This window comes from Sander vitreus, chromosome 7 (assembly GCF_031162955.1).
Source record: "Sander vitreus isolate 19-12246 chromosome 7, sanVit1, whole genome shotgun sequence".
Taxonomy (NCBI): Eukaryota; Metazoa; Chordata; class Actinopteri; order Perciformes; family Percidae; genus Sander; species Sander vitreus.
Genome location: NC_135861.1, coordinates 13921243 through 13933583, shown reverse-complemented (window position 1 = coordinate 13933583; position 12341 = coordinate 13921243). Strand labels below are relative to the sequence as shown.

Sequence of the window (12341 nt, the reverse complement as noted above, 5' to 3'; positions counted from 1 at the left end):
AAACACTGCAGTAGCAGAAACATAAATCAACACAAGTGTGTTTCTTTCTCACATTCAGGCGTGCTCTTTTGCCCCACTTGTGGTCCACAGATGGAGGAAATGTTAGCAAGTGAATGCAAAAGTGTCAAATAAGAGGCTATTTCATAGGACTGAAGAACCCTATAATGACTGTTTTGATAGAGCGGTAGAGCTGCATAATGTATGAAGGTTAAACGACTACGATGCACCGCTTTCCAGAATACTGCACGGAATTGATTTGTTGTTTCTGCCAGAGCATTAAAATGTGTTTTTGTCTTTAGCTGGAAAAGAGCAGAACAGTACTACTAAGAGTGAGGAATACTCACTCTTGTTTTATTAAAATGCTTGTCTGATCACATGTGGCTTCAGGTTGTATGTTATGGTATTACAGTATTAACAGTATTTTAATGAACTTTTTCTTATCTTATATATATATATATATATATATATATATATATATATATATATATATATATATATATATATATATATATATTCATTAGTCAAAGTGTCTTTTGAGAACGCCCCATGCAAAAGTGGTTAAAAGAGGATTATGCTATTGAGATTATGGCATCATCTTACCAAACAAAGAAATAAAACACTGACAATTAGATTAGAAATTAGATGCAATCAATAAAATTGCTTGAAATTTTTGTAGCACCATTGTCACAATGTCATATAAAGTATCGTAAGGATAATGCTTCTGATAGCCTCATGCACAAACACAACTTCCAAGCTTCACCGCAAACATTACGGTTAAGTTAAGTTGCCATAAAGTCACTGTGCCAAATTTTCACGTAGCGTATAAACATAAATTGTTCATGTAAACAAGCCATCAGGATTCAGCCTTGACACTGGTATACTTGATCTTCCATCCCTTATTTTTCCCACTAGGGTCGGATCTGAACGCAACATGCACTTGGTAACTTCCTGTGTCAATGCGACGCGGTGGCATTGATCCACAGAAGGGTCCATAATCTTGTCCAGCTGTTGAAATCTTGTGAAAGGGGAACATCAAATAAGAAGATTCATTAAATGCCTGACTGATTTATGTCTAGCCAAACTTAATTATGCAGGAAACGGCATTGTATATCACCCAAGGAGGACAAGTCGGTAACAGACTGCCTCCTCAGGCATGAGGAGGAATACATTGCTTATTCATCTTCGTGCTCTAAAATCACATGACTAACCTTCAACATGTCGTACGGACAAGGGACATCCGAGTGTCCCTCTACGTCAAAGGGTTCCAGGAAGTCCAAGATTATTCTGTAGCCCTCCGGCAGACGGATGGTGTGGTCACATTGACTCATTGGAGGGTAGGGGCCCGGGTAGCCCGGACTGGTCAGAACCCCTGAGAGTGAGGTCAACACTTGGCTGTGGCATGGCACTGTAGGGAAGACTCACACACTCATTAAGATCCCACTTAACATTTTGAGGTGTGTTTTAGATTAGAGTCTGTCCAGTCCTCACTGTTTGAAGCCCTTATTTGTTAATTTGAATACGGATGAGTCTTATGATCTACCTGTACTTTTTGTCCTTGTTTATTTAGAAGAAAATATATATTTTTAATGTCTATTGAGACATTTTCTGGCATCATAACTGATGGGATTAATTTTGGTTTGCAATATTGCCTCGGCAAGCGTGCAGATGTTGTCCCAGCCAAAAATGAATGAGTATCGCAAAGAGGCTGAGTTTCTGTAATTCATATAATTAGTACAATCTGTAGGCAGATAATCATTTTTCCCTATTCATTGCATGATTTGTTTTGTCACCTTTTTTCTTCTGGCAAAGTATTATAATTTAAGGCACATCAACTGGTAATTGTGATTAATTACCCAGTGTCAGTACACTATTTGTGCTGCACACAGATATCAATTTTTAATGCAATTTTGATGTTGCTTTTCCCTTAGGAATCAACAGTAATTAACCTTGCCTTACACCAGCTGGCAGAGATCAACTACTTTATGCATCAGTGTGCCTTTTCAGTCTGAAATGAGTTAGCATAGGCCAGCTACGATAGAATGAAATCCAATCTAGAACACTGTCAACTGTGCCCTGTGTGAAATTGTTTTTTGAAGTCTGCAGTACTGTGAAATATTGCGGACATTTTGAAAGACAAATGGCCAACAATTATATAATATTCCAATAATTAGATGTAATTACAAGTTTACAATATAGCAATCTGATCTCATGTTTTCATCCACACTTAAAAGTCTGAAATTAGCCGCATTTCAATTTCAACACCTCAATACCACACTGACAAATTGTGCCACCTGAAAAACTTGGCCATTATTTGATTATATAATCAATAAAAACTGAGGAAATGAAGCATGTTGAAGCCAAATACATTAAACAGAAGTCAGTGCACACTCCTGGAATTTGTTTTTCTTTTTTTGCCATTAATATCTTCTGTGTCTGGCAGTGTATTTAGCTTGAGAAACACATTATACTGAATTAAGAGAGATCAATATACAGTCAAACACTGTGTACCAAGCTCTTAACACTGAACCTCCCTATACAGCTTTTGACTCACTGAGCTTAGATGAACATGCTTATCTAGCTTTACTCTGCATGGCTCTTACCTGTGCAGGATCTTTTGTTGTCGTGGAGAAGGTACCCTTGTCTGCACGTGCAGTAATATCCACCGATGTAATTGTGGCAAAAATGATCACATACTCTTTCCCCATCTATCTTGGACAGACACTCGTTGATGTCTGTAAGAGAAAGAAAGGTTAGAGAGAGAAACACTACACAGTAAATGTGTATTTTTCTTACTTTAAATGGGGAAAGTGGAAGTGTTTTTATATGAATGTCTTGTTAATACTAAATGGGACTCAGGCAACGCAGTCAGATAATACATGATTCGTTTTTTTATTTGCAAATAACAATAATGCAAATCCTTCTTCCTATTTATCTTCGTCCACCTTTACATTTAAATTGCCAATCTATGTTTAAAGGTCCCAACATATTATGCTCATTTTCAGGTTCATACTTGTATTTTGGGTTTCTACTAGAACATGTTTACATGTTTTAAAACACAAATTTTTCTCTTACTCTCTGTCTTAATATTCACCTTCTGTTTAAAATTCTCAGTTTCAGCACCTGTCTCATTAAGCTCCCCTTCCTGAAAAAACATATTCTGCTCTGATTGGTCAGTGTTTCCAAGATGCGGAAGAGTTTGCTCTGCCATTGCAGCTGGGGAATGACTGTAACGGAACTGTAGCAACACTTTCTACCTATATACAGTATACTGTAGTATATTTATGACATCACAACCAAACGGAAGTCTTGATGGCTCATTTAAAGGCACAGTTTCTGAATATGGACAGTGTGCATTTCTGTTTTGATACTTTCACAGTATTTATATAGCACCTCGACCTGCTTTATAATAAAAAAAAGACACGAAAGTCTCCCTTTTTACCATACAGGACATTTAAATATATTGTGTTATTGCATTTGGATAAGCCATAATGTAAATGAAGTGCTTTGTAGTAATTTATGTGGTACTTCATTAACATTGTGTGCCATTGTTTTATTACTACTGCATTTCTGTTGTTAATAGCCTCTTTCTGTCCAAATCTGGATTTTAAAACATTACTGTGTATATACCTGATGATAAAATCCTGCTCTTATTCCTCTAGAACTTCCAATACACATTGCTACAATTACAGCAACCAAAAATGTATCTGCCTTCTGGCAACAAACGTCACTATTCTGAATCACCTTCTGAGGTGTAAAATGCTTGGAAGCCCGTGAATCGGCCCTCGTTAGAGTAGTCACTCCTAAAGACCACTGACATGAGGTTTCCGGCTGAAAGGATGATGGTGTTCCTTGGGGTGCTTTCATAGTTCTTCTCTTCCTCACCGCAGAACCGCAAGGTTTCATTCCCCTCTGTCAAAACCTGGTTTGACAAGGTCAGAGTCCTTTTAGTGAGCAAGCTACAGTATCGTGTGCAGATACAGGGAGTTGGAATTTCTTTGTTACCTGGATGTAGTCATATTCACACTGGTTTGAGGGTTCCATGCTGAAATGGCTGAAGTACAGTTTGACCCTGTGGCCATCTGGAACAGTGATGTTCCACACTACGAGCTGGTTGTCAGGGTATGGCTGGGGGAAGTTAGGGGAGGTGAAGCTGCCATATAACCCTGTCATTACCACACTCAGCGAGACATGGAGGAGGGAAAATAGGACAAATACACAGCACCCACTAGGCAAAATTAGGTGTGATGGCAGCAGTTTCAAGGATTATTTTGCACAAACAAATGCTAAGTGACACTCACCTGGTCATGTTGGCTTTGCAGTCCCCAGATATATTTGCGTGCTCAGTGATGTGAGGGTAAATGAACTCAGGCCGACATTTAGATAAACAAAGTGAGACAGGCACATGATCAGTCTGTCATCATCCCCCACCTCCCCCGGTCACAGAAATCTATCAAACTGATAAATGCCAGAATCATTTATATTCATTCTAATCTGTTAAACTATTTTTCTTATTGTCACCTCAACTTTCTACATGTGGGCAAATGACAGTTTGGAAGAATATGACACTAACTACTATTTCCTTGAGATTCATTGTATTCACCAAACACAGAAAGGAAGACGACAGCACTGACTTGGTTGTTCATAACAAAACACTAAATCTAAAAAAAATACAATTTTCTAAGGTTTTGTCACCTTAATCGGTAAAATGTATTCATTGTGATTTTTAAGTAGATTTTTTAAACATAAAATTCTTAAATTTAAATATGTCTTATAAAAATGGAGATCACCTATAACTTATATCACGCTATAGTCCTGTGAAACTTGTTTCGACAGTGATGCTGATCAGATCAGACTCATGCCGCTAATTATTTCAGACCCCGCTCCCATGATTGCTGAACAGTAAAGCTGTTAAAGAAAAGCCTCAGAATAATAAATACACTGTACCCACAACATTTAACTGCCCAACCGTTTGGTTTGCATGAGATTTGATTCAGGCAACAAGGGAACGCAGACAGACAGGATCAGTTCAATGATTCATTGGCGAGATTGAAAAAAACTGGGCCAAAGGCAGGCAAGGATCCAAACCGGGAGGGGATTTAAACAGGCAAACTTATCAAAAAGGGTTAGGCAAAGAATCATAAATTCAAAGAGCAGCCATAAGATGCCAAAAAGCAAAGACATGAGGCACAAGGCAACTTTGGCAAACTGGCAAGGAGTGGGTGGAAAAGGGCTGGTTATATATTGCATGGCTAATGAGGAAAGTAGGTTCGAGAATGGCAGGTCTGGGGAGTGAGAGGAGAGAACCAGGCCAGGCAAAACAACCAACCAACTAGAAAGTCCTACTGACAAAAAGGCTCAGGAGGTCTTCCACTAATCACATGGTTGGCAGTTCGATCTCTGGCCAGCCATGCTCTGTCGCCATTGGTGTTTAAGTGTGTGTGTGTGTGTGTGTGTGTGTGTGTGTGTGTGTGTGTGTGTGTGTGTGTGTGTGTGTGTGTGTGTGTGTGAATGGGTGAATGAGAGGCAAATTGTGACTCACTTTGTCTGTAAAGGTACAAAAGCTCTTTATAAGTGCAGTCCATTTACCATTATTACTGCATGGAAATAATGGTCAGTGGTATATTAACAACAGTTTCCCAGTAAATGAAACCAGATTGCATCTTTTTTTTTTTACGTCTGCAAAATGCTGAATTTAAGGTCAGACTTTATTGTAAAGGCTTTTATAATTAGAGAATTACAGAGCATTCCTGCTCTCTGTTTTGATGGAATGTGGATATTGATGTTATTTTAAAGTGAGGCGGCATTTCAACCAGCGACATGATAAGTAAGCTTGCAATAGCCAACACCCATTCCCCCAACACTAAAGCACAAATGGCTAGTATTTGAAGTGAATTACAGTAATTATCAACATAAATTACCTCTCTGATGGAACTCTTTTTAAATGGTGCCATAACCTTTTCCTTTTTGCATGATTGTGAGCTGGTGGGATGTTGAGCCACTGTGGAGTCTATATTGATGGCACATGTTATCCTCTTGGATATCTTCCAACTGCCACTCAGGCATTGATGCTCCAGCAAAAACAACACTCTCTGACACTAAACAAACAAAAAACTGTCATAATTGTGGCATTTATGCTCTATGTTAAATTCAGACCTAGGGTCTAATTTCCATTGCTTTTGGGAGTGGAAATTAATTTCAAGCTTCTTGGCTTTATTTCCAGAGAACTCAGTGAGATCCTAAAGGTGAGAATAGAGAAAGATCCTGGGCTTTTCCCATTTAGGCATACCCTTCAACAACAAAGTCAGGAGTACCTCCTCTGCCCCTTCTTGGGCTCCTTGTTGAGAGCTGGTTTGAAGGATTCCTGCTCTCCCTGCACCCTCCAAAGTGCGGCGTGGACGTAGGTATTGCTGGCCATTCCTCTCATGTCGCTGGAGATTGCCACCTTGTGCTTATGAAACCGAAGAAGCATTGCAACAAGGGAATGGCCTAGAGTAGGTCCTGGTAAAAGGAGGGTGTTATAGGGATATTGTGTCTTCGACGGACTGCAGGCTCCTCTGCAGGCTCAACTTGATTAGGCTGATTACTAGAAAACATCTTCACTGTATTTATGGAATACTGTCACCACATCAGTCAACACATTCTAGTTGTTGGTTAGTGTATGGTTCTATACAAACAAACAGATTAGCATAGCTATAACGAATTGCATTCTGTCTAAAGTAAATAAACCCTGATAGTAAGCAAATCTCCATATCTACACAATGGCTAATAAACATAACCAGTAGCAAAAATATATAAAAATATATAACAGCTTCTATCGCTTACTCTTATTAGCAGCAACTGAAAATATGAAATATTAAAATGGAATGAATGCAATATTTGTTAAACTAAACACACTCCAAATTATTGTTCATTTTTTAAAGTCTTAACATGAATCCAACATATTAGCAAATATAAATCCCCACTGATGATAGGCTTACTGGCCTATAGGTAAGATAGTCACTAAGGTAGCCATCCACAGATACAGTTCATCCTAAGGATTCACTATGCCAAATGTATTTTGAACATTAAAACATTATTTATAAAATCATGCCAACAATTAGTAGGCTATTTTAATAGCTTAGTATTCCATAAAAAAAAAGTATATATAAATCCTATTTTCTAATCACAAAATGATCTCTTTAAGACTATTTGGTAATAGCTTTCTGAAAACCCCAGATATGATTTCAATTCAATTCAATTCAATTTTATTTATAGTATCAAATCAGAACAAGAGTTATCTCAAGACACTTTACAGATAGAGTAGGTCTAGACCACACTCTATAATTTACAAAGACCCAACAATTCCAGTAATTCCACCAAGAGCATTTGTCACAAATTACTGAAAAGAAAAAAAATCACTGTGAATGTTATCAAGAATAAAAAAATGTTTAAGGTTTGCCTTTGCTGAGGGTAACTTTCTAAATGGCATTGCAGTGATTGGCACTGAAATACCATATCTGTAGTAAGTTGCAGGGCAGCCAATCCTTTATAATGTGCTGCTTGTTTGCTTTATTGACACAAAAGTTTTCGTAACCTATCCCTCTATAAAATGCAGCTACAAACACCAGCACCTTTTCCATTGCGTGCTTTTTGTAACCTTTTTACACCATAAGGTCCTGCCTTTCACACCCTTACATTACACCTTAAGGTGTTAAAAACCTTTCATTTTATTGTTGCTAGCTGTGGACTGGAGGCAGTAGTCAATAATACAGGTGATAATGAAGGGGAGAATAGCATAATCAATATATTAAACCTTAAATTTGAATTCTGGGCAACAGTGAAATGTTGAGGTAAAAAAGTAAAAGACACACAAAAAATTAAATACAAGGAATCAAACACAATAATCGGAAAATATTATGTTATTATTATTATTATTATTATTATTATTATATATTATATTGTCTCTCTTTAGGCCGAGAGATAGACTGACTTAAGTGATGATGTCATCTGAAGACAAAACCTGGAGCTGCTCTATTAGATGGTGAATAATGGAACAACTGCTGCTGACACAATGACAGCAGCCATGGAGATTTTACTGGATATGAGGACATCTCCTGATTTGCAGCTGGGAGCCCTTCATTCAAAAATAAAGTCACTTGGGTGGACGAAATGCCTCAAACAAAAGCCACAGACCTGTTCACTAATAAACTTTCAAAGAAATGACTCCAAAAATTGTCACCCATGATAGCACCATCAATTCACGTCCCTGTGCTCCGATTTCCTGCAATAGAGGAATGTTTTCTGTCTTTCTATCCAAAACCAATAGCATAATGTGTGGTGGATTTTCCATTTAAAGAAGTTAGTTACCTAGAGAAGTTTTTTTTTGCAAAACTGTAATACATTAAAAAGAGCCTTACCTGGGGGCTGTTTCACAAAAGCAGGATTTATGAATCCAGGATAACTAATAAAGCGAGGCTTGACCTGGTCTAATCTGGGCAGCCAGGCTTGGTACGTTTCACGACAGCCGAGCCAGGCTAAGGAGGAGCGAAGGAGCTGAAGTAATTCGGAAAGATGTGCATTCACGGCTTTCCTTAACAGACCACAAGGTCGATCACAGATTTACTGATGCTAAAATGGAGAATACGCATTGTACACACTTTATACAGAGTGAGTAGCAGCTTGTTGTGGAAATATACATTAACTGACCACTGCTCTGAATTGAAACCGTCATAATCATACCATTCAAGGATTAGGCTACTAATCATTTGCACAAATTAACAATTGTACTCTTTGCCTTAAAAGTAAGCAGAAGATAATGTTACACAGGAAATTTTCCATGAAGATCAATTTTCTACAACGCTAGAATATAGTGCGTAGTTTCTCCCTCTCTCGTGGGCTAAAATACAAATGACCTAAGTCATATTAACTTCCACTGCTCGCTTTTAATGCAAAGTGTACAACTGTTTTGACTTATTTTGCAAATGACAAGTAACTCATTGAATGGTTATAGTTAAGAGCAGTAGTTTGTAAATGTATATTTTTAGACTATCATTCACTCGGTCCGCTATTATCTGCCACACTTTTTCTCGTTTTTCTTTTACAGAGGCATAGTTTCCTTCTTTACATATTATATGCTTTGCTCCCTCGTATATGGACATAGAAAAGAAAGACACTGAATGAATTGGACTCTAAAATCTAGAAACTATGACTAAGTGATAAATTCCATGCACACTATAAACATGAATGTAACAGCAGGGTTCGAATTATGATTTCATCTTTGTGGGAGTCTCTTTAAAAAAAGAAAAGTAGTCTATGAGCAGCAAATTTTGAGCATTAAACATTTCATTTCCTGCATTCTGGTAAATTTGTATGCACCTATTTACCTTTTTCTGAATTAATGTATGCTGAAATATCTGTATGTAAAGGGAAACATAGATTACAATCCAAATATAAAAACATCATGGAATATATTACAATAAGGCTCTCAGGCATTCTGTAATTGCTGTATTTTAATGGATTAATAAAGCCCTGGACTGTAATATTTCAGATGTGTTTGAGCAATATTTCTGCTCATGTTCAAAACTTATTGCACATTCAAAATATATCCCATCTGTGCTCTCTGTGATTTGGAGGAGTCGTGATATTTTGAGAAAAATAAAGTGATAATAGGCTATTACAAGAATAAAGTAACTATATTTCCGAAAATAATCTACCTGCACCATAGCCTGCTGTGCATTATGTGATTGCTCTGCTGATGCGGTAGATCTCAGACCTCCTGACAGACACAGAGCCCCGTTTGAGACTCTGGTCTCTGAATGAGACAAAGTTTAGGGAAGTGGCTGTACGCTGCTCTACATGGGAGGTGGGAAACTACGACAGAATTACACGGAGCGCAAACGCGACACATCTGCCGCAGCATGTCGACAGCAGAGCGCGTCCATTATAAACCTGAAGCTGCACAGACTACGGACGGAAGGCGCGCTGCTCGTCTCTATTTTTACAGCGAGAGTGGACACTAAGCGACGCACAGGAGCTCATCCTCTTTCCATGGGAGCTCAGTTCCCACTGGCTCCCACGTAATTCGAACCCTGTGTAACAGAGTATATTCATCAGTTATTTCTCCCCAGCAAAATATAAAGTCAAAAACCATTGGGGTGTCCTCTCCCTGTTGTTACATGAATGGACAGTAGCCTACAATACTATATAGTTACTGGTCCAGTGAACTAAGTCTATAATTTGGGAGGATTATACAATTACAGCAATATAGAACAATATGCACCTGTTGTATTTTAATGCACGCTGATAACAAGGTAAAAACCATTGCTGAGTGAACAGAAAAGGCCCCAGGATTAATAAATCCTGGCTGTTAGCCTGGTCAGGAGCAGGCTAGCTGCACAGAATAAATCTCCATGGTAATTTAGGTGTAGCCTCAAAATCCAGACCCAAATCCAAAAGATTAAGGGTCTGGCAATGAGTAATGAAAATGGCCCAACTCGAGGGGCGGCACCAAGCATGCATTTGAAATTCTCACTGCACGCAATTGGATAACACTACGACCAATCACAACAATACACGGGGTGACGTATCCAGAGCGTACCCATACGCTTAGCTACCAGCGGAGCTAACTGGTAGATTAAACTCCTGCTGTATCCGGTCGGCAAAACAGCAAGAACGTCCTTCTTGCAAAGAAACGACTCGAGCGCCGTCTTCTGTTCCTCTTTTAGATAAAAAGCCAAGTCTAACTCATTCATTGTAGAGGCCAAAGCCGTTTCAAACAACTGGTGTTCATCCGTAGCCATCTTGCAATGTTTACTAATGACTTCGATGTTGCAGCGCTGTCGCCATCTGTTTAGCTCGCCTCTGGCCCGCCTATATCAGATACACCGATGTGATTGGTGCAGCATGGGTACAAGGGCATAGTTAATGAGCATCATTACTGAATGCCAGAGTGACTCGCTGAGCAAATTCAAATTATGCTCTCGCGAGAACTCTGGATTTCCAGGGTAACTTAAGTGCCTTTGCTTGTGTGAAACCGAGTCAAGGCTAAATTGAGCCAGGATAACTGTGAAATCCCAGCTTAATCCGCTATCTAGGTTTTGTGAAATAGCCCAACAGTGTGTTGTTGTTATTGTTGATGATGATGATCAGATACTTTTTTTGATGCAACGTTAATGAGTTAGCATTTGCACCTGCAATAGCCAGAATCTGAATGTGAAAAGCTTCATGTAGATGTTTCCTGTGTTACCTGAAGAGCTTATATGTAACCTAAATCAAGCAACTCTGAATCCCATCCTCAAAGCACAAACATTCATTATAAAGGCTTCAGGGTACATATGAAAAGTGTTGTATATGTGTGTCATGAAAAAAGCACATTTGCAAAACTAAACTCAGCGGTGTGATTGTGCATGTACCATAGATAATTCTCTCTCTCACACACACACACACACACACACACACACACACACACACACACACACACACACACACACACACACACACACACAGCTGAGCAGTCACTCAAAAGGTGCGGAAACACAAGGCACAGGGCGTTTTGACTTCAGCATGATCAAATATTGAAGGTCCATTTGCGCAAAACCGACGCTGTCCTCACAGCACTGTTTCACCTGCTTGCTGTGCCATGCCTTAATGAATTGCTTCCTTATAAGAAGTCAGTCAGTCATTACATAAAGGATAGGCCACCTGAGATGTGAAAAGACAAAAGGACAGAAGCTAGTTGTATCTGGAGAGTTAACAAAAGGCGGTGATGGAGGATGTAGGAAGAGACAGAGCTTCAAATCAATGTGGAAGAAGATGCTGGAAGAAAAAAAAAAAGGAAAGTTTCTTTAATTTTTTTCTCATTTTGCACTATTTACACATCTCTCTGAACATCTTGTGTTTGGAAAAAAGGTAAACTCCCAGACATGCTAGCATACTTTGTAAGTGTATTTACCCTCTCTATGACATCATTCTGCCATCCTCATACTCTTTATCTTCTTCCTTTCCACTGGCTGCAATCACAGTAACACTCAACCATGCACCCACATTCTGTAAACTGTAATTAAGGACTTGAATAAGTGGGGAAGTGTCATTTTAGCTGAACACAGAGGAACAATGTAGAGTTAATCCACTGTAATTTGCTCGTCCACTGTACTTATATGCAGACACGATAGGGTTTAGGCTTCCATAGTACACTACCAATTGCAAATAAAAGACGGTTTAAAAGCAGCACAGGCCAAGATGTCTCTTAGTGTCAGATACTTATTCAGTCATTTGTTAGTGTCTAAACTTTTAATGCAGAAATGTAAAATGTTTCTGGCAGGAACACCCACATTTAATTCACAAAATAGAAAAACTAGGTTTCA

At 38.7% G+C, this 12341-nt stretch overlaps 1 protein-coding gene across 1 annotated transcript; it reads right to left on the bottom strand.

Annotated features, from left to right (window-relative positions):
* Positions 1–853: 853 nt before the first annotated feature.
* Positions 854–4170, bottom strand: masp2 (MBL associated serine protease 2). The gene is made up of 5 exons (XM_078253866.1): positions 4003–4170; positions 3742–3919; positions 2601–2732; positions 1209–1405; positions 854–1015 (listed from the first exon to the last, which is right to left on the bottom strand). The coding sequence occupies exons 1-5, from the start codon at positions 4168–4170 to the stop codon at positions 854–856; spliced, it is 837 nt and encodes a 278-aa protein (XP_078109992.1).
* Between the last annotated feature and the right edge of the window lie 8171 nt (positions 4171–12341).